The following is a 26,858-nucleotide window of genomic DNA, read 5'->3' as shown; positions in this document are numbered from 1 at the left end:
TGAATTAGCTGTTGTCATCTCCCTTCCAGATGATGCTGCTACTCTGATTTGCTCAGTCTCTCTGTCTTAATTTCAGTCTAGCCCCCTACATCTGTCTGCTTCACTGACTTTCAGAGCATTTTCTCACTGCTACTGCTTTGTTAGACGAACATTTTATTCTCACTAAACTGAGAATATGGGGAAAAGCACGTATCCCATATCAGTAGGAGCAGAAGGACTTTAAGTGAATGTATAACATCCTACAGTACTCACCAGCCTGCTCCAAAGCCATCATGGTTGACTGCTCTATCAGATCTCTTTCTATGAAGCTCCTAAAGTCTTCGCTGTAGACGCTGAGGTCCGGTAGCTGGAATGTGTAAATGGGCATCTCAAGAGGGAACTGCTCGCTGGTACACTCACTAGCCACCTGCAACCGTGCCAGGGAGACGATAGCAGAGCTGGCATGGGAGATTCCACGCGAGAGACGCTTCTCTGAAAATGAGAGACAAATGAAAAGTGAAGGGACGAGTGGAAAGCAAACTGAAAGATGAAAGAAAAAGATTTCTTTGGATCTTGGCGATGGTCGCGCTGAGGTGGCTACCTTGTGCATTGTCCTCCTGCTTCTGTGCACACGGTCTGTCGATCTTGCTGACATGGGTGGGTGTGTCACGGGTCTCTGGCTGTTTGTAATAGCGGCCCTCGTTAAAGACCTGCGGCAGGTTGGCAGTGTGGACCTGTCTGAGCTCCTCGTAGTCATTTAGAGCAGCACTGAGGTCCCAGTTTTTACCTGGAGAAGAAACACACAAATTTTTTATTTAAAAAAAAAAAGGCTTTTCTGAAAGAAAAAAAAAGCCAACATTCACAACAAGACACTCTTAACTACAGCTTACAGTAAACAGGGTTATCTCATGGTAAAAACACTACCTATGCTACCTATTGTGGGAAGTAAAGGGGAACCCGGGGACAGAATGCAAAAAGCTTCTGAGTATGCTGCAAATAAGCCACATAAATCATTTAGCACAGATAAATTCCGACAAATTCCTATATCTTAAAATTTTTAAAGAATGAGCTTCAGTTATAACGATACAACATCCATATGGAGCAAAGTCACACAGTGCTTTTGCCCGAGGAAAACACGCTGCTTCACGTAAAATACAGACTTGGATATCGAGGTTATAAAGACAGTGAAGGGAAGCAGATCCATTAACATTATGACAGCAATATCCTGATGTGCAAGGAGGGACCCACAAAGAGACCCACACACATACTGGCAACACATGCAGAGACACAGTTGTCTCCTCTGGGTGCTGTCTCTCTAACAGAAATCCCCTCAAGGCTTTAAAGACACGAGTCAAGTCTTAGTCTTATTATACCACAGTGTGATATTTTTTAACAATGCCATAGGAACTCTCTGCAAACCAGTCATTTCAAAACCCACGGGTGTGTCTTCGTGTAATCGGAGCATGTTCGTGAGTCAGAGTCCATTAATGGAAAGCCTTTGTAAAAAGAGACCTGCAGGAAGTTGTCCTCTCTTGCTGACTTCCAGACACGATGATTACGAAGCGTCTGGATATGAGAACCGACACCACTAATCGCTGTCTCTCACATCAATCAATGCAAAGCTTATTTCGCTCTATGGATCTCAGTATCTTGAGCTACACAAATACAGGAATACAACTTATGGTCCAGCTGCACAGCCACTCAGCACCTAATGCACTGTCTTTAAAAGCTTCCACATTAGCCTGCTATTAACTTTGGTTTGGAAAGCACTATTTCAACGCTTTCATTTATAATGCCTGTCGTCTGCAAAACAAAACAAAACAAAAACCCACATAAATTCATGCAGTATGAACGTACATCACAATCTGAATACAATAAAGGCCCAAAACCAATTCAACAGTGTAGATTCAATACTTAAACAGGCCTCTAGGGGGAAGCACCACATGTGCTCTGTCATGTTTCTCTGTCTCTTCACACCAACTTGATTCAGACCGCAGGGTCACAGAGCAGCTGTTTGATTCAAGCCTCTAAAACTAAGACAACATCAGACCAAAGCACAATACTGAAACAGCTCATCCAGGCTCTTGTCTGCCTTGTCTGAGTGCACGGTCTTGTTTGGTGTCTGTGAGTGTCACGTGTAGTCCACCGAGGTTAAGTGCCAAAACAGAATCAGGAAAAAAACTGACAGTAGCAGAGAATCGGACGCTCAAAACTCTCACTCTTCATCCGAAGAGACGAAACTGGATGTACTATATACACCCAGACAAAAAAAAAATTCCAGGACACATGCGTGCTGCCAGCACTCCACGAGGATTTCATCACCCTAATGGATGCCTGATTACTGTGGTGCACGCTTTTATTCCTGTAAAGCAGACAAGAATGCGTTTGCACTTATGGTTCAGCGTGCTTCACTTTATGCTAAATTAGATGAAATCACAGAATTTCCTGTGGACGAACGAAGAGTAGAAACGCACAACATATATATCTACTGAAGCTGATTCAACCAGCTATCAATCAGCTTTCTGAGGCCGTGTGCATTTTGCTGCCTTTTCTTTTTTTTTTTTTTTGGAGCTGCACCCAAGCTATACAAGTGCCAGTAACACTGTGCTCCTCAATGAGTTCCAATGAATGGGCACAAAGCTTTCTCTGGGGAGCGCCCTCGTAAAACTGTCACACTGGCCTCTAAATCAGCAAGCTTGCTCTCCGACGCAGGCCCCTCTCCTCTCCGCCCGTCTTCTGTTTTCTTTATTTTCCGTTCCGCTTATTTCCTCTTCTCTGCTCATGGCATAACTGGGAGCAGCCGATCAAAACAATACATATAAATATTTAGATTTCGCAAGAAAAGAGCGCGTAGTCATCTCTTACCTTCCAGCAGGTCTCTTGCCAGACCTGGTTCTGCCCCGGTGGACCGAACAAAGTCTGACAGGACCGCGTCCATGTCCAGAGTCATGTGATCATGTGTGTGCGCTGCCCAAGGTGCAGCGGTGGCCTTGGTGGACGCCAGGCTTCACGTTCTCATCTGAGGTGGAATATGGAAAAAAAAGGCAAAGAAAAACACAAGCAGGTTTTAAACACACTGTTCAACAGCATCGGCCACACCTTTAAAAACGGATTCCTCACTAACCCCTTTGAGAAGAGACTGCCCCGCTGCCTCGTTTTAATCCTAGCCAGCAGCTCAAGCCAGCTTGTACTGGTGTGCAATGCTTTATAGAGCATAGTTCATAGTAATGTGAAGAGCACTCAACTCCCAGCACTCCTCCCAGCCTCTTCTAACATTCACAACATAATAACCAGCATCACAGATGCAATATGAAAACCACAACCAGGACTCACCTGCTTATGCCCAAAGAATCTGGCCAACTGCCCATGAACATAACAACACTGAGCTTCTTCCAGCCACTGAGTGTCAACCTGTGGTCTTTGGGTATGATCCAGTATCTGAACACATCAATATACGGATATTATTGATGTAGACAGAGGAAGGATGCCTCTGACTATTAGTGTAGTTGTGTGATTCAGTGTGATGTTATTTAGTGTGATGGGATTTTTACATCATGGCTATAACACCCGAGCTCTAATCATCAACAAACATTGCCTTGTTAGGTCATAAATAACACAACTGCGCACGTGCACTCACTCCCTCGGTCTATGGAATGAATGAGTCCACGCATAGCTTTCATTCCCCTTCCTTCTGTGTGGGTGACGGGGAAGCTGAGCTCAGAGCATTGTCAGTGAAGAAACAAACACCTACAGGCTGGAGCTCTGACACCAGGCCTCTGTGTACTGAACAGAGGTTGGAGAACAGTTCAGATGTGAAACTTTGACCTTAAGAGGAGTGAGAGCATGTTGGAGCCATCCAGATACTCTGCCCACGCATGAGAGAGGCAAGCAGGACAGAAGCGCTAGCTCCAAGTGCGCCACAGGGACTGGACTTTCCATCAGGGATCGGATAAGCTTTGTGGGCCGGCAGACACTCCCGCTTCCGAGGTTACAGAAAACCAGTGAAATAATCAAAAAGCATAATGAGGGACAGCAGAATATCGTGGCATCTTTTGCTGAGCACTACAGAAATTTTTTTTATTTCAAAGTGTCCCCTCAGTCAGTATTATCAGCACATGGAAATTAAAGGCACGAGACATAAAAGAATATAACTTGAGTGCTTTTTGATTGTTGGCATTAGATTTAGAAGCATCATTCTTCAAGACCCAGCAACTTCAGTCTTTGTCATATGCATTATTAATGAGTTAAAGCTGCACTTAAGCTTTAGTTTAGCTGACCTACTTAGTGTGCATTGTGTTGAATGTAGATTATTGTACCGAGAGAAACAGGAAATGCAACATTTACAGTGTTCGACTGTGAATAATAAAGCTATGAGCCAACGTTTATAATTTTGGCTTTTTACATACTTGAAATTGGACATTTTCTTTTTATAACCAACAGGCAAACTTTTTATTTCAGCCATAAATACCACTTAGAGAAAATTCTAAACCCTTGAACGCAGTCTGTGAGATATTTATCTTCTTTGAGGACTTAAGAGGCACCAATTGTGTGCGTAATTACACTATAAGGGCTCAATATGGATTAATAGGCTGCCTATCAGGGTATCAATAACGCTTTGCAAAGGAAAAATCTTTGACGAACGGTGGAGAAGGAATGAGAGAGAGCGCATTCTTTAGAAGCCAGGGTCTCATCTTTTCCCATAAGAGCAGCACTACTGAGGTCATTTTCCCTGTGGGAGGTAATTATGACTCAAACACCCAAATGTATGCTTTTCTACTTGATGTAAAAACATGTGGGCCATAATAACTATAGGTCTATCTAGCTTCCTGTTAGTCACCAACTCTGTTGGCTTTTTCACACTTCTGCAAAATGTGAAGGCAAGTTGACAAATGCAGCAAAAGGACTGAAACTCAAATGCAACTTCTGTACCTCTCAGGGTCATTTTTGTAGAATATGGATGAACTACTTTGGAAAACTGACCAGTAACGTTTCCTTCAAACTGTAATATCCAGATATAGATCAGTATAAATTCAGGAGTAAGCAGTTTTGGAATGTAAATGAGTACAATCATTTGGCTGCTGTTGTTAAACAGGTTTTTTTTCTCTTTACTTTAGTTTGATTTATATCGTTATACAAACTGTAAAAAATGGGACTTGTAGTAGAGGTAGTACTTGGATGGTACTTCCCTGAAAACCTCCAAACCTGTGGAGATCTGTGCTCGCATAACAAAAAACTGAAGCTACACAAAAGTTGTTGCAGAGCTTTGTGTACACTTTGTGATGACCATATATGTCTGACTCTGACCTGAGAAGACCCTCGCCTTTTTGCAGAAGCAGAAAGCACATCACTTCCAACACTTTTCTGTTAAGCGTTCTGTGCACACGTCTTACCATAAGTGTATAAAATGTGCCCTATTGTGACATTGTACACATCAAAGCGGTCAAGTTATCTCCAGCTTGATCAACTGCCATGAAACAGTAAAACACTACTTCCACTTTAAAGTGGATCTTACACGCCGTTTCTTATTTTCTTCCATAGATTTAGCATTACAGTGGTGGATAATCATGTTAACCATGGCCAAAGTTTCAAATACTGTGGTCAGCACTGGATAGGTAATCCCACAGTTTCAGAGAGATAATATTCCTTATACAATGATCTCAGGCACAGTTCTTGCTAAGAACACAGAAGCCCCACCCACCTGCTTGTTTAAACCTTCTGTATGCAAAAGAAAGCTGGCTCAAGGTAGTGTCATATACCATGCATAACTGTTCTGTTATTTACTGTTTTGATGGTGAGGTTTTTGCTCTGTGAAACATGTGAATGGACGTCACACAGAGAAGGCTGGAAGTGAAATCAACTATCCGGTCGTTAAGTGATGACGTGAGGAATCCTACTTCCGGGCCTAAAGTAGTCTGCGTTTAATATGGCTTTTGTGTTGTTAACATGTTTAATGTTTTGTATTTTCTTCTATTTAATCTCAAAAAGCTCCTAAAACAGTCAGTGATCACTGTTGACCTCCCTCGGCTTTTATTACCGCTAATCATTTATTTAAGCTCAGTTTTTAAAACCTTAGGATGTAACTACAGCCCAGCCCATGCAGCAGTATATGAATGACTAACCTCGTATTGTGAATGGATTATCTCAGTTGTTCTCCTGGCTGAAGTTTGGTCCTTTTACAGCACCCTGCCATGCGATTACATTTGTTCCTGACCACCGAGAACACTCGCGTTAACTTTTATCGAGTGGAAAAAAAGTTAGCTTGTTTATATTATGCTAACATAGCTGTGTCACTAGCGGTCACGTAGCACATCATTATATACCAGCTAGCCCAACTTCAGTAACCCTACAAACGTCACTGCTGTTTAGTTTTCTGTCTTCATTTATGTTGGAAGTGATAACAGAGCTGTACGTTTTAATTTGTTTCCAAAACCCCGCAGTCAGGACATGCTATATTGTATTTAGATAGAAGCTAGCGAGCTAACTTCCTGCTAACTTCTAACTCGTTAAATGCCATAAATTCTGTTTTCGTGGATGCCTGGATGTTAAACTCAATTGTTACACCTGGTAGAGCAGAACGCTGATCATTTTATTAAAGATGAAAGACTTTAGACAGTTTTTCAACTCTCAGTAATGCCATAGTGATCGTTTGATATATGGACCTGCAGCGGAGTTTAGGCCCAGGCACGGCTAGTGACGTCAGACTTAACGACCGGATAGTACCCATGCCCATCACTCAAGAAAACAAGATGCCCACTGCAGAAGTGCTGCTCACTGATGTGTTTTTGACAAAGTGGGTGTCTATGACAGCCACATCCAGCCAATGTTATTATTGTCATCTACCAGCTGAATGTGACAACACTGATGATGTGATGCAACTTTCTCTCTTTAGGTGGTGATACATACATTCTGTATTTTCGCTGAGGGTTGTTGAGAAGCCATCTGATGACCCACAGAACTGCCAGGACCAGACGGTGGGCTAGTCCATGACTTCAGAGGCAGCAGAGGAAAGGAAGACACTGGGGATGCAAAGAAGAGAATCCTGAAACACACAAAAACACTGAACATTAGCATCCAAAAAAAATTTCAGTTGGCGAGTCTGTGGAGCAAACTCTGTGACAATCAGCACTTCTTGGTTTTCAAGTATTGCTCACAAAGGTGTTTTTAGGTTCATTACCATGCTGCAAAATGAATGCATCTCCACAAAGATGCAAACCTGAACACGTCTCTGATGACTGGAGTGCTACTTCTCTCTTGTCAAGGTGGAGTGGATTTGAAGCAGGTGGCCAACTCCAGAGAAGGCAAATAAATGAATAAATAAATCATTTTGCAAGAGTGGTGAAGTGATTTAGAGACCACTACTAATTTTCCAAGACCACAACTAGACTATATTTTTGTTGATTTGGGGTGTTGCTATTTTCATTTTACAAATGTGGTTTGTGATAAAGTTGCTTTTCCACCTCTCTGTGACTAAAATGTGATTTAATTTTGTATTTACTTTACTTGTGATGCTTGTGCTTTGGACAGCTGACCCAGCATCCTTAAAAGTGCCATGCGCTGCCCACTTATGAACCTTAAGTCTAGCTACAAATGGGACCCATTTGCTAAGAATAATGATCCACTTTCTGTCACTCTCACTTACTAACACCTATCACAACACTAATTAGTTAACAAGGTTTGACTGGAATAACAGGTGAACAACGGCTACAAATTAATTAACTTAAACAAATCTCTAGCGATTTAATCAATGCTTGAGTGGCATCTGATTCTTTTTCATATGCACTGCATGTGCCCTGAACTTTTATAGACATCACCCAGGAGAGCTGTGTGTGAACGCCTAGCGGCAACTTCCAGGGCTGAAAAATAAAGCCAACATGAGTGCCAAAAACTTGAGGCTGAGTCTAAAAGTGAGTCAACTGCCAAACACTCCAAATTAAAATGCCCAATGTAACGCATACTTCTGGATACTGGAGTAAGAGGCGTGGTTGCTTTGATTGACAGGCGTCCTGGCTTTACTTGCACTAATTAAAGTCAGTAAACTGGACCTCTGTCGATGGTCTTGGTGCCCTTGGGAGCATTTTTAATGGAATTATCTGACACATGGCTTACTGAGCGGTGAAGCCTGTCCAAGAAGTTTGTGCTTCAGCTTTCAAGAGTGAATTTCTAGTATTTTCCTCTGAATTACCTCTAATCGCCACAGATGTTTCCCTGTGTGTTGTATCTGTGGAGTTTAGTTAAGCAGCTTGGTACACAGGCATGCTGGTGTTACCCTCCCAACATTAGCAGTTTAGTGTTGGGTTGCAGATGTGTGATTAGGCAATATAGCATATGTACACAAGAAATGAGAGGACAGTAAGCAATAAGTCCCAGTTCAAATACAGCAGTGACTATTACGCTATCCTCCAATGGGTCACACCAACCAACGCCTCTCTCCACCCTTTCAGCACAGCACTGTGAAGTGCTGAGGAGTTAGTGTGAAAGCTAAGTGCTACTAAAATATCCTTCAGTGTCATGCATTATTCACATCAACAGAAGAAAGGTTCATAAACTCCATGTATCTTGTTTATTTGTACAAACTCAAAATTTGGCGAGAGCACTCTACGTTACCTCGAAATCTGAGACAATCCTCACTTTTAGTTTGAACTTGAATTTTTAATAAAAGGCACGTTGACCTCAGGTTATATGGAATTACAGCATTTAAGACAGGTATTGAATATGTCACCAATTTTCTAAGTAAATATATTTCTGAATGTGCTATTGACATTAAATCCTCACCAGATGTTGATAACAACCCATCGACTCCACTCAAGCATAGAAATCAGACTATCAAACCACAGATCTGACCATGACTTCCTGTGCCTTTTATTCATGTGTTAAATACATTTTTCCTTTGTCATTTCTCATTGTTACACATACCTTAACTGGCCATTTATGTCTGCCCTCCAGGTTTGATTTCTTTGCATGTGTGAATTTGATGGGTTACCAACATCTGTTGAGAATTTCATGCCAGTAGCACCTTTAGAAATACATTTGCTTAGAAAATTAGTGGCGTGTTCAATACTTATTTTGCTCAGTGTATATGGTTTGAAAAGAGGAGTCAAAGAAGCCATCTATGTCCACTGTGAACGACCCTCTTTGAACAGAGGCGGTGGCTTATGACACCAACTGTCTGCCATCTATAATCAAGTTTTGAGATCCCTTCCCAGATGCCTTAACGCCCACTGACATCCGGGGCCTTTTGACATCAGGAAATCACATGATAGGGTGGGGCTAGGTTTCACAATGAGTTCACCTGAAACCTTGGGTGATTGTGACCTACACCCATTTTCACACCTTGGCTCGTGTGATTAGTTAGAGGATTGTTAGCGGGTCTATTTCCCTCTTGGGGGGGACACTCCCATAGGGCTTATATCTGGGACTCTACCATTTAACCTTAGAACTGAAGAAGGTGAAGCATCGTCAAGCAACTTAAAGAAGTCCAGATGTTTTCTTTCCAAGCTCCTTAGACTACAATAACCTGGATGACTGAGAACCTTCACAGACAATGTATTTTAGACTTGTTAACAGTCACTCTCAAAGGTTCATGCTGGATCCTGACTAACTTTCAATAAAAGTGCATACTTCTGACCAAATGAATTACCACCTCTCCAATCTAATGCACTCCAGAGGGGTTCATCTGCCATTTACGATTAATAGCTCAAAATGTAAGTGTTAAAATTTGGAGTTGCTAAAAAACACTTGGGTATTAGGAGCCCACAAACAGACCATCAGTCTTACGATGAATGAATGGTGAAATGCTTTGCCGCCTCAGCTCCAGCTTTCCTTTGTTTATAATTCTTTCACTGGTGGATTGGTGACACTGACAGGAAAAAAAATCATTTTTGTCTAAGTAGATGTTCTTCTCTTTCACATCTGACTATGGGAAGCGTCGTATGGCATGACCAATCACAGAAGGTGCTTCCCATAGATAAAAAAAAAAAATCTCACTTGAATTTCAGAGAACTAGGGTTAGCTTGGTAACCTTAGAAAGCTTTATTTTAATAATATGCAATAATATTTTACAGTATTATTATAGCTGTTAATTCATGTCCAGAATACTTCTTTTGTTTCTAAAACTACTGAGAGGTTAAAAAAAAGACTTTTCATAGTTTCCAAAAGAAGCTCACCAGTCCCAATATATGTTGAGTACATGCTGAACTTTCGACGCCTGCTAATAAGTACCCTTTTATGCCAGTACTCTATATATCTGTCTCAGAGAGAAACTCGTTTGCTGCAAGCTGTATGTTCTGTAACTTTGATCTTGTGGTCTGAACACTTCTACTTGCAGGCTAGAAGTGAAAAAAAAAAACAAAAAAACTTGTGGTCTTGCAACAGCCACTATCTCTAAGTGTTTGTGTTCACTCTCCCTCAACTTTCGAGTAGCAGACAGATACGCAAATAACAGAATAGAGTCAAAGTGTGTATTTTAACTGCATTTACAAAACAAAATTAATTAGATATAGAGTTTAGCTCAGTTACAAGTTTTGATAGACAACAACTTAATTATTATCAACAGACCAACCCATGGAGTTGACGGATCCACCCTACAGAGAGTAATTCGTTCCTAATGTTTATAACTGAAATACCAAAGATGCTTTTTATTGGGTGGCATTTAAGATGATTTATCGAACTATACACCACCAGTAAATAAAGCTACCTGCGTGAATCCTTTACTTAACGGCCCTTATAGCCACTGAATTTTAATGAACCTTTTAAGAAATGCGGCATTATTTTTGAACTTATTTTTTTACCTCAACACTAAGCTAATACTCACACTCGGGGTCCCACCCACTACTTCCGTTGATATGTTCAACACTGCGTATTGGGTGATTAAAATGTGTGAAATTAGGTAACTGTGAGTGAATCTAAAAAAAAAAAAACACCTAAGGAAAAAGTGCAGTTCTCTCTTTGCGAATAGTTAAATGGACAGGAAAAATCAATTCAACGCAATTTGTTCCACACAGATTATTTGTCATCTATTAAAGATGTCATTTTCCATAAATTACGCCATTATGTGAAAATGTGCCACCAGCCTCTTTTCTTTCCATGATGTGCATGTGTATGTAACCATTTTACAGCGAGATGATGAGTTATAGCTGAGATAATTGTCTCCATAGTGAGCGCTGATCGCCCACGTGCAAGGCTGATACACAGCAGGTGGGAGGTGAACATACTGTACAAACACTCACACTCTACTCTTTGCACTGCATCTGCTCCATAACTGGAAAATAGCCAGGCAGCAAACCCTATATGAGGTCAGCAGCAGTGCATGCATGTGCAGTTATGCTCTCAAACAGGATTTTCAAAAGCCTGCCCCTGTTCTGATTTAGATTTCCAGCTTTTTTAAATGTGATTTAATGTAGCTGTCAGATTACACAACCAATTGGTTACATGCTTTGCAGACTGTTAGATTTCATTAATTTTCAGTTTGTTCATGGGTTATATGGCCATAAAAATGCCCTGTCTGCTTCCACTTTGGATTTTGATTGCCTCCTCCTTACAGCATGCTTTCAACAACCACCAAGCACTGCTTCTAATCAGAGGAGAGCAAACACACATACGGTATACTATTCAGAGGAGGGAACAAAAAAAATACACATTACACAAGAAATACTCTATTTTGGTCCATTGATGGCATTGTCACTGGAAAAAATTGTATATATAAGTGGTAAAAAGAAAGAAAAGCTTTGTAAAGCTGATTTCACAATCCAGTACCTACCAATGACACTAGATGAATGTCAGTAATTTTTATAAGCTGCTTGTTATTACATCCAAAGAAATAATTTAGCATCAGGTGAAACTACATTGAAGAGAACTACACAGTTTGTATTACAACAGAAAATACTGTGCACTCGGCAGAATTGTAGCACAAAGCTGTCAATTTCCCATTAATTTCAAATATTAAATATTACGATTTTATGTTTATCTCTCAGAAGAAGACAGAAAACACACACGCAAACAAAGTCCAGGTTTGGTGCATGTTTTAACAAATTTTGCTCTTTAAAACAACATATAAACATCAGTATCCAAATTATCTGATGGCACTCTGGCTCCGCAGGAAGACTGGCATGTCTTTCATTACCTCTCCATACTCCAAATCTAGCTTGGTTTGATCTGATTGGGCTGATCTGAAACATTCTTCTCTGAGAAGGTGATTCACGGCGCCATGTCACACATCACCAGCCTTCAGCTAGCTATGAGAAACAACCAGTTTTGCCTTCTCAGTTCATCGCCACCCATTAGAAAACCAAAAAAGGGGGGAAAGATTCCAATCTTTTTAATTAAAATGATCAAATTTCCCCATTGATGCATTATATCAATATCATCCTTTTGATATTCACAAGTTAGTTAAAACTGCAAAGCCATAATTTCACGCCACACCTCCACACAGATCAACACTTGTCACATAGCTGTGTCTGAGTGTGCATGGGTCTGCGGTAGGCTGCCACAAACAATTATTTTGATAGTCGACTAGTCACCGATTATTTTTGCGATTAGTCGACTAATCAGATCATGCATCCATTGGACGTAAAACGTACAGCTTATCGCACCAGCATGCATCTGCTCTTATATAACTATCATTAGCTTGCAGCTTGAAGTGTTTAAGGTATGTGCTAACCAAAAATAAAGACAAGATGATAGTTTATTAAACTTGTTATTAAATTTGCAGATTGTCTCGGTGGAGTTCAACACACTCAGCCGTCTGCTCCTTGCTCCCTAATATATAACAGGACATTGGAGTAAATTCTCGATCATTTCACATTTCTGTTTAATCAGTTTTCTGCTTGATGTTTATTCAGCGGTGTAAAAACTATAACTTTAATCTCAGCCCAACCAATTTACTCAGGAACAAATAAAACATTGAAAAAAGCCAAACAATAAAATTTTTAAGTTATCTAAGTGACTCATATATCATGTTTAACCTGAGTAGCGAAAGACCGTGGGAGGTCTGAAAACAATGTGCCGGGAGTTCGGTGTTCTCACCGGCTCTAGTGAGCCGTGAACCCCCGACTAGCTACCGAGGTGGTGGGTAACAGACGTCTCCGAAAACGTCAGAGCACTTTTGCAAATATGCGGTGTCTTGATAAATCGAGCCAACATTTGAAGTTTACACAGCTACATTCTCGCCTTAAAATATCTTAAAAGTTTATTTCGTGACCCAGAAAGAGTTATATTAAAACGAAGTAGCTGCCGCCATTGTTGGAAACTGGTGATGGCAGCTACATTGTACATTGTAGCCACAGCCACCCTGGCTGAGCCACGCTATGAATTCTGGGATAGGTTGGGCCACGAAGGATACACCCGACCCATCCTTCAAATCTGGGGAAAAGGAGGACGCATTTATCGGCCGCATTTGTCAGAGTCTTCGAATTCGGACAGCCTTCGTTGCGTTGCTGTGACGTAATCGGCCTACAAATACGGCCTCTGAAGGATGCGGCCCCTGAATTTGGACACAACTATGATACCGGAGACTGCTTCTTCTTCTTCTTCTTCTTCTTCAGTGTTTAACGGCAGCTGGCATCCTTGTAGATGCATTTCTGCCATCTTCTTTTTCAGTCCGTTATTACACTCTTAAATCCTACTACTTCTTCCTGCATCTTTCAGCATCTTACAAAGTTTCAAACGACATGTCGACTATTAAATTAGCCATCGACGATTTTGATAGTTGACGTAATCGTGACTAGTCAACTAATCGTGGCAGCCCTAGTCTGCACCACACAAGCTTATGCCTTGTCTTCTGTATGATTTGGACTTCATGTGTGTGCATGTAAATATTCGTGTGTGCGTATGTGTAGTTTTTAAGCTTGACATGATGAATGAGAGATAGATCAAACTGTAAGAGTGCAGATTTTCTCAGAGTAGAAACTTGTCCTGAAGCCCACCGTACCTTATCCACTTCTCACTCTTGGGATCTTAATTAATAAAATGACAATCACGTTGGTACAGCTTAAAACTAGACATTAAACTCATCAGGAAAATATTTATTGAAGACACGGATCAAAGGAGTTAAGGCATAATTTCCTGAAGGCCAAACCATTAGAAAGAATGTAGGATTAAGGCATGTTTTGCATAAACAGCCAAAGTTAAGAGAGCAAAGTTTCTGAGCAATGTTTTTCATCTACTTTCTCACCAGCTCTGCTCTTTCCCTCTTCTCCGTCACGTTTGTGTCAGCATCTAACACTTTCTATTTTACCGACTGAGCTACTATCTGTGCACTGTTGTTTACCCTAATAACGTTATCCATCTTAGGATCCTGAGGTTTAAAGTCATTAGAGTTAACGTCACTGGTACGTTTGTTTGCACATTTGGCATCTGCTAACTTTCCCGAAACAGCAGATGCCGAAAGTGCAAACTAAAGAGTTTGTAACCTCACAGAGAGAGGAATCGAGAGCACGCCAGGCGTTGTCCTAGTCGACTGTCGGCCCACCTCTGCAGCGCTTCTGCATAGTTGCTCCTCACTAGTGCAAAATTTGGGCTAAACACTATAATATTGCTGTGGTAACTTCCCAAAATAAAAGTGCTAGAATATTTTTTGGTCCTTTTGTCTTTTTTTTTGGTAAGACAATCTAGCTCATAAAGGAACGTGAGGGAGAGAGTGAGGGGGCAAAGACACACAGAAAACAACCCAGGGTGCACTCAAAGGAGGCTGCAGGAGGGGCTTGGCTTTGCTATAGGGATACCTGTAAAGGTGCTAGATTTATGAGATCTTAATTATGCACTATCTACAATCCTGCACTTATATTCATGCATCAACTACAAAAGCACATTTACATGTAATTTTCATGTGGACGTGTCAATATTGAGGTAAAGACAAGTAATTCTTCACTGTCAAAGCAATGGTGTTTGCAACTGAGCTATCATTAGCTAGCTATCTAAGGCCTCAGTCTCATAGGCCAAAAGAACAATCAGTAACCTACTGACATGCTCTGGTTGGTAGGAAAAATGTGTATTCTCCATCCAGTTGGCCAGTGGTTGCTGGCTGTCACTGGGGCAACCAAGCAACCTCTAGGAATCACTTAGCAATTGGAATCCATGAGCAATTGAGCAATGAGCAACTCCCCAATGAGCAGTGGTTACCAGGGGGATCCCTGACTGTTCTCTGAGCTTGCGTGACTGGTGCTTTAGCAAACAGTTTCATAGCTATTCCCAGTAACCACTCCAGAATCAGTTGGGGAATACTCACTTCCTTTAGCCATGTGTGACAGGGGCCTATCACCGATCCATCAGCTACCAGTTTCAGGGTCCCTGTAGTCAGCCCTGTTGGCCAGTACTGACAAGGCAGTAGCAGTACATCTGATACATTCTCCTCTTAGAAGTTGATTTATGGCACCAGGTCACACATCACCAGCCTTCAGCTAGCTATGACAAAGTTCATCGCCTTAACATTGGTTTCCACCTAATACGAAAAGAATTCAACATTTTTAGTCTGACGATGGTGGATGAAACCTTTTTATAAAGACTTAGTGTGACATGGTGACAATCTACTGCTAAACTTGCCAATGGCAGAACATCTGGTGTCAGTCTTCAACCCAACGCCAGCATGAGAGGAGACTGTTTTTCCTTTTCTTTTCTCTTTATAAATGTACATATAAATGATCAACTTTGATTTACAATTTCTTCTGATCTGATCTTTGTTTTTCTGCTGATTGCTCATTGTGCGATGTGTCTTCTTGTTAAAGAAAACTGACTGATTGGCTCAAACAAAGATTTTTGGTCGATAAACATTTGTTACTGTTGCAAAGAAAATGACATTCATAAATAAATAACAATGCAATCACAGAGGCTGACTCAGCGCATACTGCTCATAAACAACCTGTTCACTATATAGTTTCCCATCAGTATACTAGTTCAGTGTCAGCAGAACATCTGAAACCTAAAACCTGAGCCTGGTTTATAAAACAGTGGCATGAGACCCATGCATCACGGTTGGATGGAAGATGTGGGCTCGTTGTTTAAACACAAATTGAATCAAATCAGTCTTCAAAGTGTGCAATCCCTCCGCTAGTGGATGGAATATTTTGGATTCTTCAAGGCAAGCAGGGAATAAAATCTTATATTCTGGCTCGCAGAAGCAGCTTCCTCAAGCCAACTGTGGCTTCATCACCAGCGTGTGAGCTGAGCTGCAGTTAGCAGTTTCAGGAACCGACAGGCCCAAACTGCTGCGCTCAACACTGGTAGATAAACACCCTATGATCCCCCTCTCTGGAGTTCATGAGTGTGTGTGAATGCAAAATATGCACACGTTTTCCTGTTTGTGTGGAACACTGTGGCATGTTCACTCAGTGTTCCCTCGGCGTGTTTACCAATCTCAAAGCTAACGGAGCAAGTGCTTCCACAAAGGGCTGCCAAAACACACAAGACAGCTAATAAAGGATGGCATTCATGCTAACCCAGTACTTATTCACATGCCTGTGCACAGCAAAATGTCAAGCCACCCTCTCAGTTATGGTCTGAGAGAAACACAAAAACAAGCCCGTTATTTTTGCAACAATGGACACAGCTCAGACATTTTAATATAGTACAAGATGAAGACAGCAAAAGCAAACAACAACAGCAACAGCTATTATTGATGAAGCCAATACATAAATGCACAGACTGGCAAAATACAGTAATGGAAAAACATTTAACTTGGGGTAATTATATGTCGGAGAAACAAATGAGCACAGCTCCAGGAAAACAGTTCATTTCCACCTTGCATCGGTACCGAATAATCAACGCAGTCCATTAGCATGCTTCAAAATTACAATGCACACATTCCTAGCATGGGAAATGCATGTAATGGGATATTATAATGTCTCGCCAAGCTAAACACTAAGCACTTTGACTGTCCTTGCTTGAGAGCACAAAATTCAATTAGCGAATTTCATTGCAGAGTGGTGGAAGTGCCACTTGCTATTCAGACTTTATATCAGTTAGCCAGACTCAATCTCTGTCCCTCCTTAATTGCAGCTATAATAACAACCTTGCAATTGTGGTGACTGCATACGTGCTTCAGGAGTGTGTGCATGCGCCTTCACGTCACAGACTGTAGATAAAAGATGGGCATCAGGTTAGCTTTATGGCCATCATCATCGTAATTTCCTGGAGCTAGAAGTTACCATATTTTTGATGCGATCTATCAACGAATGAGGACAAATTTGTTAGAAAACTGCATAAATAAACTGTATGACTCCAATGCGCAAACACAGATGCCTGCTAATCCGTGCTAAAGCAGCCACTCACCAAAACTGGACCGATGACTTCTTCGATGTGCTGTTCCATGCAGCAGGCCGTATTATTTAGACAGTTAATGCGATTTTTTTTTAAAAGAAGAAGAAAACACTGCAAAAACCAACAGGCCCATGTCAAAGCAAATGTCAAAGCATGTCAATTCAAGTGGCCACATCTCTAACTTAAAACCTTAACAAAATCCAAACATGTGGGTTAAAAAAAGAATAGTACTAATATTTGATGCAGATGTTATGAAGGGAGAAATTAGCAATAGAGACCAAAACCATTTGAATCCCTGAACACGGACACTGCCTCAAGTGGCTTTTTAAAGAACTGCAGTTTTTTTTTTTACTTCTACCGGTACATTGGTTTCATTTTTCAAGGTCCCTGTTTGGTTTAAATGCGTATATCCCATCATCTAGACAGTATAATAGGTGGACTGTGGAATGCATGCTGTTTCAATCAATGCACTGGACAGCAGACGTCTTGACCAGGTGTCAGCTCATCATGGTAAATCATTTAGATTTTTGCGAGCACCCGCCATGTCTGTCTCTCCCTCTCCAATCAGCATCTGGGAGTGTGCTGTGTCCCTGCTTGGCCCTCCATAATACTTTATTCAGTAGCGGGACTTACCCTGCCATCAGAAAAACCAACAGATGACACGTCTTTGCAGGGATTTGAGAGCATCCCCACACTCAGAGAAATCAACTGCTGAGAAGCACTTCCATGGACAAGAATATGGAGGAAGAGGGTAAGCTGACAATGTGGAACGATGCGCTCTGTTTTACGTCAAACCCTAATTACTTTTGTTTAATGCAAGGCAAAATTTCTTGACCTCTTGACAGTGTCTATAATGAAGTGGCGTACAGTGTACACTCATACCGTTACCTTTTGTTCTTCTCTCATACTTTAAACTTTAAAAAAAAGCATACCTCTGCGCAGATTACTGTTAGCTGCTGTGAGAAAGATGCTGCCAGAAGCAATAATGTCACTTTGCATTTCATTACTGCGCTGCATACCGCCACCACAGCAAATTTATGTAGTGAAGAGATTTTGTCAATTAGCGCTAAAATGTATTATCACATTATTATTATTTGAGGTAAATTGTGATTAATGATGCACTCCACAACATGGATAATGTGCTGTTTACAGTACCTGAGGGACCTTGATCGTATAACACCAATTAAAAGGTAAAAAAAAACAAAAAAACACAACTTACTATCAGGCTTTATTAAAGTTTACAAACAACTTTTCTGCTTTATGCTTGTTTTGGATTATTTACAGAGACAAAAACAAGAGTTCGCACCTCGTACATCATTTTGGAGTCCTGTTAAAAATTTAAGTAGCCCCTCGGGGTGTACTTAAACGGGGTAAGGAGCAGCCCGGTGCTGTTAATCAAATGCACTTGATTAAATGATCATCAGCAAGTGTGAGCACCTCTATAAAAGCATAAGTTTTGTCAGTTTATTAGTGTGGAGCATTCAGATGTGCGTTGACACAATGCAACAATGTTCCCAGCAAATACACCCCAAGGTCAGACTGTGTAATGCTCAGAGAAACTGCAAACAAACCCCGAGAGGTAGATCTTAAGACTCTACAGGCCTCAGACGGCATCTTAAATGTTAAAGTTCAAGGCAGTACAATTAGAAAAGAAAAAGAAAAAGGAACACGCCAGCACAGCTTAGATTAGACAAGAAAGAGCAGCATCCGCTTGACAGAAGAGACCAAATGAAACAGAAAATCAGCACATCAGAGCTAACACCTCATATAAACTGTCAACCACAGTGGTCAAGAGGTGATGTTTGGGTTTATTTTGCTGCTACATGACCTGGGAATCTAGCAGTCATTGATTTGACTACGATAAGTATTCTAGAGTCAAATATGACGTCATCTGATTGCTAAAACTAAAAATTGGCCAAAACTGGTTCGTGCAACAAGACAATGATCACAATTGCAGCAGCAAATCTATAACACAATGGCTGAAAAAGAAAAAAATAAAGATGTTGCAATGTCCAAAAGTCCAAACCTCAACCTGACTGACAGGCTGTGGCAGGACCTTAACAAAGCTCTGCATAAATGAACATCCACAAACCACAATGAACTGAAGCAATGTTGTAAAGACGAGTGGACCAAAATCCCTTCACAAGAATTAAGAGACTGATAAAGTCATACAGAGTCTTTCCATAAAACTTTCCTTTTCACATGACTGTGGAGTGAAATTAAATTTCTGGTTCTGGCAGAGCTGAACACAGCTCAGCTGTGTGTACAGCGTGCACCGAAACAAAGAGCTGGTTGCTGAGGGGCACAGAACAAGATCATCACCCCTTAAAATGTCAGTCCCTTCAGCCTTCCTGCTGCAGCGGCCAATACCTCTTTTCCCGACTGGTTCCTTTTAGAAAGAATGCCACAAGCAGACAGCTGCGACTACAGACTGAAGCACTTCCAAAGCAGGAGCTTGACTTTTGTTGATTTGAAGAAAAAAGCCAAACAAAGGCAAACAAAAAACTTGCATATTGTGGATATAAATAGTACTTCGCAACCTATGTCAGGTATACTAAAGTCTTGCAGAGAGTGTTTCAAGCACGTAGGGTAAGATATGCACAGATTAGATATATAGAAATGCTTGTTGTCTGAATATGATGAATCTTCTGATGCCACGTGAGATAAGTGAAGCCATGGTGTTTCCTGTTTGAGTTTCTGCTGAGGGAGAGTGTCCTCTGTTAGTGCTTGCTTTCACTATTCTCACAAGCTCAAAGGCCTGCAAGTCTTTGAGTACTCTCAGTTCTTGAGGATCTCTTGTACGATGGGTTTATAAGCTTTTCATCTCCTGCAGATTATCCAACTACACTGTTACTTTACTTGTCTATGACCAAAAAATGTATAAAGCAGGTTCGAATGATGTCCCTTCAATTCACTCTTTGAATTTCAGAACGACCACACAGTTATGGAAAGAGGATATACAGTACTTCAAAATATCTTGCTAGCCTGATTATTTCCATGATTTCATCTTGGTACCATGAGAAATCGGGAGAACAATACAGTGTAGGGCGCCCTTGTGCTGCTTTTACGCTTTGATGAATGGACTGAACGTGCCCTCTGAAGATGTCCTGTTGTACTGGGCACTGAGACGTTAGAGGCAAATCCATGTTGCAGTCTATGTTGAATTCACAGACCAGATCCAACACATCCCACAGATGATTACACTGAAACCCGCGGAGTCTGGAAACCAAGTCCACAACATAAACTATTTCGGGCCACTGCTACCAGGGAATACTGTTGCCATGAGCGGCTATATGCGACAAATGCAAGGATGAAAGATTTCCCAGGAGAACATTACCTAAAGCTTCATACTGCTTCTCCCAGTTTGCTTTTTTCCCCTAATGTGTATCCTTCTGCCATTTACTCCCAGAGTAAACAGTAACACTGCACCCAGATATCCACATGATATAGTTTGGTCCATAATTCCTTGGACAAAGACAGTTTTTTGCAGTTTTTTTTCTGTACATCACCACAGGAGCAAAGCCAATATGTGATTGAAGTGATGGTACCAATGATGGTATCAATTTAAAAGGTTTTACGAGGATTTTGTTAAATGTTTAGTAATTAGAGTGATTTTTATACACAGTCTGCAGCATCATGGCTACATGACGCCTGTTCATTTCATTCTTGCATGATAAATAAAGGAGATTTAATATCTGAAATTGATTCAAACTGCGACCTGTCCAGGGTGTACCCTGCCTCTCGCCCCAAGACAGCTGGGCTCCCCAGCATCGAAATGTCTGGCAGAGCTCATCAAGGGAGGAATGCAATTGTTCTTCATGGGTTCTAAACTTCAGGGAGTCATTAACTGCAAAATACTTTCAAGTATTAAAAGCAGTCTTTATGATTAAAATTACATTAAAGTATGTTTTACAATTAATGTTGAATTAATTCCTAAACAGTTAATGCAACCCTTTTGAGAAACCACTTGATTACTTGATTTAAAATCCACTGTGGTGGTGTACAGAGGTAAAACTGCAAAAACTGTGTCTCCGTCTGACAAATTATGGACGTAACTGTAAAAAACAACACAGAACTCATCAGACTGAGCCATCGCTCAGTGGCCTAGTTTGGATATTCAGGCCCATTGTAGATGATTTTGGCAACAGACAGGTCAAGATGGGCACGTATACCAGCCTGCACTTACAAAGCCCCTTATGAAGTTCTCTGTATATTCTGACAGCTTTCATTAGTATTAAGTCTTCAGCTATTTGCAAGACAGTAACTCTTCTGTGAAATTGGAGTGCAAACCCAGCCCTCTCTCCCCCAAAAGGATCAGTCAGCCTTTAACACCCTTGACACTGTCACCACTGGCTCTCCTTTTTTGTGCACATTTGGATAGGTACTGTCAAACCACTGCGAGAGCTGCTGTTTTGAAGATGCTCCTACCCAATCACCTACAAAAATCCCTGTTTGACAGATGTCTTTGTAACAATATAATCTATTATTAAAACAATACACTACACAGGCAAATAAGAAATTTCATGGTCATTCGAACAAGAAGGGAAACAGATAAAAAGATATTCTGACACCTGTTATATATCAAAATCTACATCACACAATACCAACATTGTACAGAGTTTCATCACTTTTGGATTGATTGTGTGGGAGGGTGCATGCATGGCTGTGCATGTACACTCAAGTAGGTGGAGAGGGCAGTATCACATAACCTTATCCTTAATATAGTACTCAAAATAAAACATGTCAGGTATACAAACCCCTAGGGAGCATTTGTACCTTTATACTCTCCTTTGCTAAGCCCTTCCTAAACAGCCTCTGTCCAATATAAGGAACCCTAACAGGACAGTTAAGTTTTAATATGCAAAGATGCTGAAAAAGTATTCAAATAACTAATCATAACAGAACATAATCTTGGTATTAAATGAATATATATCACTCAAGTAAACTCGAGTGCAGTTTGAGAGAGACAATTAGGTTGCTAGCCAAACGAGGTGAAGAGGGATGCCCAAGGAAACAATTTCAAAATACCCCTTGTTTGTTCTGATTCATAACATTTGTGGAAATTAACCGTTCTTCCAAAGATTTGCTTATTATTTGGTGGCCATCAGAATTATGATCAGGATAGAAATGTTTTGTCACAGGATGAAAGCGAATAGAACAAAACTGCGGTGACTCTTCCTTTTAAAGAAAAAGGGAACCCAGCAAAATGCCCCCACAATGTAAGAGAGCCACCAAATCCCTTTAATTGATTCACTATTTGGTTTCAAAGGCTCAAATTTTCCCTATATTTCCCATTAATCTGTACATTATTCACTTCAACACCACAATTTCCTAATGTGTTCCTAACTCTTTGCATGTTATTGAACCCATACCAACCTATTATCACAGAGCGAGCAGGACCTCTGAATGCCCTGTTGTATCTGCCACTAAGGCATATGTAGAAGATCCTTTAAATTCTGTTTCCAGTTAAAAGTTTGTCTCTTCTCAGAACACAGTTATTAGGGAATCACCAGATCATAAGTTCACCTTAAATCTTGCTATTTTGGTTGTTTGGCCTTTTACCAACTCCCTACAGCTAGGCTAGCCACTTCCCCCACATCCAAATGGCTGGTTACAAGAGCCAGCTGTTCAATTTGCCAGGAAACCTTGAGGATTACAATCATAAGACACTAAAATCTTACGTGCCACAGCAGTTAGTGTTGTCAAACTGACTAAAGCGAGCACAGTATTTTCAAAAGTATCATTGAATTCAAATAAACTGCACAAATTGAAGCACTACTCCTTCTTTGTACGGGAAACAATTAAACCATCTTTTAAAAAAATGCTCCGTGACCCCAGCCTACACGTACTGTGACCTCACATGGAGTCCAGACCACGCAGCTAGAGTATGTAAAAAGATGCACCAAAAGCTGGTGGGAGGAAACCAGCTGCAGGGAAATGATCAAAGCACACCTCCCACCACAGATTCTTGTGAAATTATGAATGTATAGTATCTGCAGCTATGTGACTATAAATGTAGGGGGACATCAACATGTTCAGCGAAAACGTTCATAAGTAAACAAAAACTAGTTATTCCTGACACAGTCGATTTCTCTCAGACATTTTTGAACTGGCTCCTGATTGGTCCGTGAATGGGTTTCGTCAAACATTCAATGATATATTCGTTGGCTTAACAAGCAAAGAGGAAAGACAGGGCAGTGACAGTGATAGACAGGGTAGCGTTTTCTTTCTCTACTTAAGAAAATGAATGACGTGAAGACTACAGTCAAATACAGCACGGCTGCTTCTCTCTACCCGTACCCGTGAGTGCGTTTGCCTTTTAATATGTGACAAAATGGAGAAACACAGAGTTTCTACCAAATACAGCTGGAATTTGCAGGAGAAAAAGAAGCCTGACCTATTTCTCGGAATGAATGGAAATGACCTACGCTGTGGGCCTGCATGAATCTAAATTGAGTCACCAAGGGTATCCTGTGCAACAGTGTTCTGTTTGATTTAGAAACTGCTCCCCTGCTGATTCGAGGCAAGACAGGGGATGGCTGTGCCCACTAGGCCTTGAGGGGGGAATGTTTCAATGGCAGACGTCTCCAGCAGCACCCTGCTCCCAGACTCAGCACCAGACAAGCCAAGCAACACAAATGCAATTAGGTGCAGGAGGAGCAGACACAAACGTGTTCACACGCATACGTCTCCTTGCTACAGCCTAAAATCCAGTTCCTGTTGCCCCCTGTCTCAGCTGAGCCCTCTTTCTTACAGGTTGCGTTTGAGCAAACATCATATCGAACCATCTGTTGAAACCTGGTAGATTCAAGAAGTTGTTTCTTAAGTGGCTAATAAAAGGAAGTAGAGTGAGTTTCAGAGGTTGTTTTCTAAATTAAACATCAGATTAAAAAGTGAAGACAATGGGGAAAATACCTTAAGTCGCTCATGGAAAGCTGACTGTATTAAACATTATTCGACATTAAAAGGAAAGCTCTGAAATTCTCTGAATTTAAATGCTTTTCATTTAAACTTGGCTTGTGGATGCCGTCCCTGTTAATCGACTGACAAATGATTCATTTCGACAACATAAAAGGTGAAAGAGGGCCATCTTTGTGGGAGTGTTTGCTTGATTGGCATGTGTCTCAGCTTATCACTTTAAACAAAAACGACACAAAAATGTCAGCGCTTCGTCACGACAGAATTTTTAAGGAACCTTAAGGTTGCGTTGCTCCCCTTTGGATTTTGGTTGCAAGCTTATACGTAGCTCTAAAGTTATTCAGACATCAAAAACTCGAAACTGTAAAACACAAGCCCTTTCTAGTATACGTGGACAAATATAGAAACTACAATAAAGGATTTCCACAATAATCTTATTACAACACTTCTGTGAATGAAGCCTTTACCGCAGTATGAAAGGAAATACTTGTGCAGGGATTTATTGGAGCTTTATGAGACAGGTGATCTGTAATTTGGAGGTACACGTCATATTTTCATTCATACGCAAATTCAACAGTGTGCTGAATTAGGGCCTCAAGAAAAAAGGCCTCACACTGGACCAGAGCGCAGTGGCTGGAAAGCTAACCACTACTTGCTATGCTGATGTGTGAAAGAAGCCCCTCTGCCTGCATCTTTGGCCTCTAGCTGACCTCCCTCCGCCTGCAGACAGACCACTTAACACTGCCTCCCCACCTGTAGAGATGTCTGAAGAACAGGCCCCACTTCAGAGCTACGCAGTCAGTGATTGGCCATGATTACCATGGGCACTTGACTCATTTCATCTCCTCTAAAGCACTAAACTTTGGGGCATCAAGCACGGAGATGGATTCTTCTTCCCATCTATATTTTTTGATTGTGTACATTAATACCAGTGTAGAAACACTTTAATTAGAACTTGTTTCTGATGCAAAATATGCATGAAATGCTGTAAAATGCTGAATATCTGAAATGTTGCATTTATTATGCATCTAATGTTGTTGGTTTTTTTTCCATAGTGATGCGTTGTGAAGGGAATTTCTCTGCTGAGGTTTTCGAGTAGGTAGTGGAACTGGCACCGATGTTTGCAAGGAGGTGTCATTCTGTATCAGCCGAAGAGCAGTTTGATAAAGCGGCACTGCCTCGGTGACATGAAAGCCCAACTGAGTTCAACAACAGCCGTCATCTCTGCTCTGCTTTTCTGTAGATAAATGCCACTGACAGGAACAGAATTCACTGTGGTAACTGATCAGGTGCCAAGTGCCCTCTCCCCAGTGCCCTGCTGCACAGAAGCCCTCCACGGAGCTGGCATTGGCCTGGCCTGGCCTGGTCTTGCAGCCACGGGCCCAAGCTTTGTAGCTCTACCCTCGACTATTCAAGCTATCTCCAAATCACACCCGCCTGCTGTCAGCAGCCCGACTCACAAACCTAAGCAAACAATTTAAAACCCGGCAGTAAAGACCTGACTAGGAGGCAAAGTTAAGACAGCAAAGTTGACTTGATCGGAAATCTAATCTTGCATATTTATGTGGTGTTTATTACACCAGCGTTGCAACTAGCTCAAATATAATTAGTGATAGAAGAGGTGTTATTATGTAGGTCTTTGTCAGAGGACGTGAATGTGTTTTAAAAATACCACAGCAATGAATCAGTGGCCTCACTATCTTTACAGGCAGGCAGAGCTGGTAGGTTTTGTCAACCAGGCCAACAATAAGAGAAGCATACAGGCACCAGAATGAAAGAGGCAGTGGTGTTTGCACTTATTGTTTGGCTTCAGCTGAAAGTGAGATTGCTGTGATTTAATATAAAACAAACAGCCGTTATGCATTTTACCACCATCTCCATGTAAAGCCACCTGGCCCTCCAAAAGAAAAAAGAAAAAAAAACATTGGAATGATTAATATCCCATGTCTGGAATACTCAGAAAATATACATATTATAACCTTCACGGTTTCACAGCCTCATAAACCTAATAGGATATTTATTTTATTTTATTTTAAAAAGTGATTTAAGGCTAGGCTGCAAACATATATACCCAGCTGCCTCGGATGAAGCCTATATTATATTGCTACATCACAAAGGTCTGTGACTAAGCATTGAGGTCCATGTTTACAGCATCCCAGACCGTCGAGGAAATATGTGGCCTCGGTGCGTTTGTCTTCGTCCAAAGAAAATTAAAGGTATTCGCACAGGAGCTGAAGTTGAATGCATCGAGGCACGTACTCCCATAAAGGCAGGTGCACCTGTCTGCAGTGGCAGCCTTTTGTGCTCACTACCAAATGAGCCACGAATCTACGTGTCGCGCCGTGTGTGCGAAATACAGCATAGACGTACATGTAAAAGGAGATGAAACCATCCGTGTCTCTTACCGTTCTGCCTTCAGTCATGGCTCCCCATCATAGCGTTTGGAGTCCAGACCTCTGACGAGCCGTTTATTCCTATCAGGCTGTGTCACTCACTCCCTCTCTCTCGCTCATCCCCATGTCATGTTTCTCTCCGCTGCAGCAGAACCAAGCCACGCCTCCTCCAGTAGCCGCGTGACGTCTGCCTCTGACGAGCCCTTTTTTGCACACGCCCTCGCATGCGCGTCAATCATTTGGCCGCCAGAGGCCGCTGTGCATGAACCAATAAAGAAAAAAAAAAGAAGGAAAGAAATGAAAAGCCAGCGTAATCACAGC

The 26,858-nt window shown here is 41.3% G+C and overlaps 1 protein-coding gene and 1 long non-coding RNA gene across 3 annotated transcripts in view; one reads left to right on the top strand and one right to left on the bottom strand.

Annotated features, from left to right (window-relative positions):
- Window positions 1–26,687, bottom strand: part of otud7a (OTU deubiquitinase 7A) — a 43,903-nt gene extending 17,216 nt beyond the window's left edge. The window contains exons 1-5 of one of the 2 annotated variants that reach the window (XM_085461858.1): window positions 26,550–26,687; window positions 6,883–7,018; window positions 2,845–2,998; window positions 581–766; window positions 253–471 (exon numbers count right to left, since the gene is read on the bottom strand). In XM_085461858.1, coding sequence (XP_085317984.1) covers window positions 253–471; window positions 581–766; window positions 2,845–2,929 — 490 coding nt within the window. In that variant the 5' untranslated portion in view covers window positions 2,930–2,998; window positions 6,883–7,018; window positions 26,550–26,687. Of the gene's footprint in view, window positions 1–252; window positions 472–580; window positions 767–2,844; window positions 2,999–3,312; window positions 3,446–6,882; window positions 7,019–26,549 lie in introns of those variants that run through there. The other variant, XM_085461859.1, reaches the window with a different exon arrangement.
- Window positions 5,632–7,439, top strand: LOC146704602 (uncharacterized). Its single transcript, XR_014921193.1, has 2 exons — window positions 5,632–5,721; window positions 6,869–7,439. It is a non-coding gene; the product is annotated as an uncharacterized LOC146704602 (long non-coding RNA).
- Window positions 26,688–26,858: the final 171 nt, after the last annotated feature.

Source organism: Copadichromis virginalis, linkage group LG7 (assembly GCF_057382275.1).
Source record: "Copadichromis virginalis isolate Kocher_CV1m ecotype Utaka linkage group LG7, C_Virginalis_male_GT1.1, whole genome shotgun sequence".
Taxonomy (NCBI): Eukaryota; Metazoa; Chordata; class Actinopteri; order Cichliformes; family Cichlidae; genus Copadichromis; species Copadichromis virginalis.
This window is presented reverse-complemented; position numbering and strand designations above follow the sequence as displayed.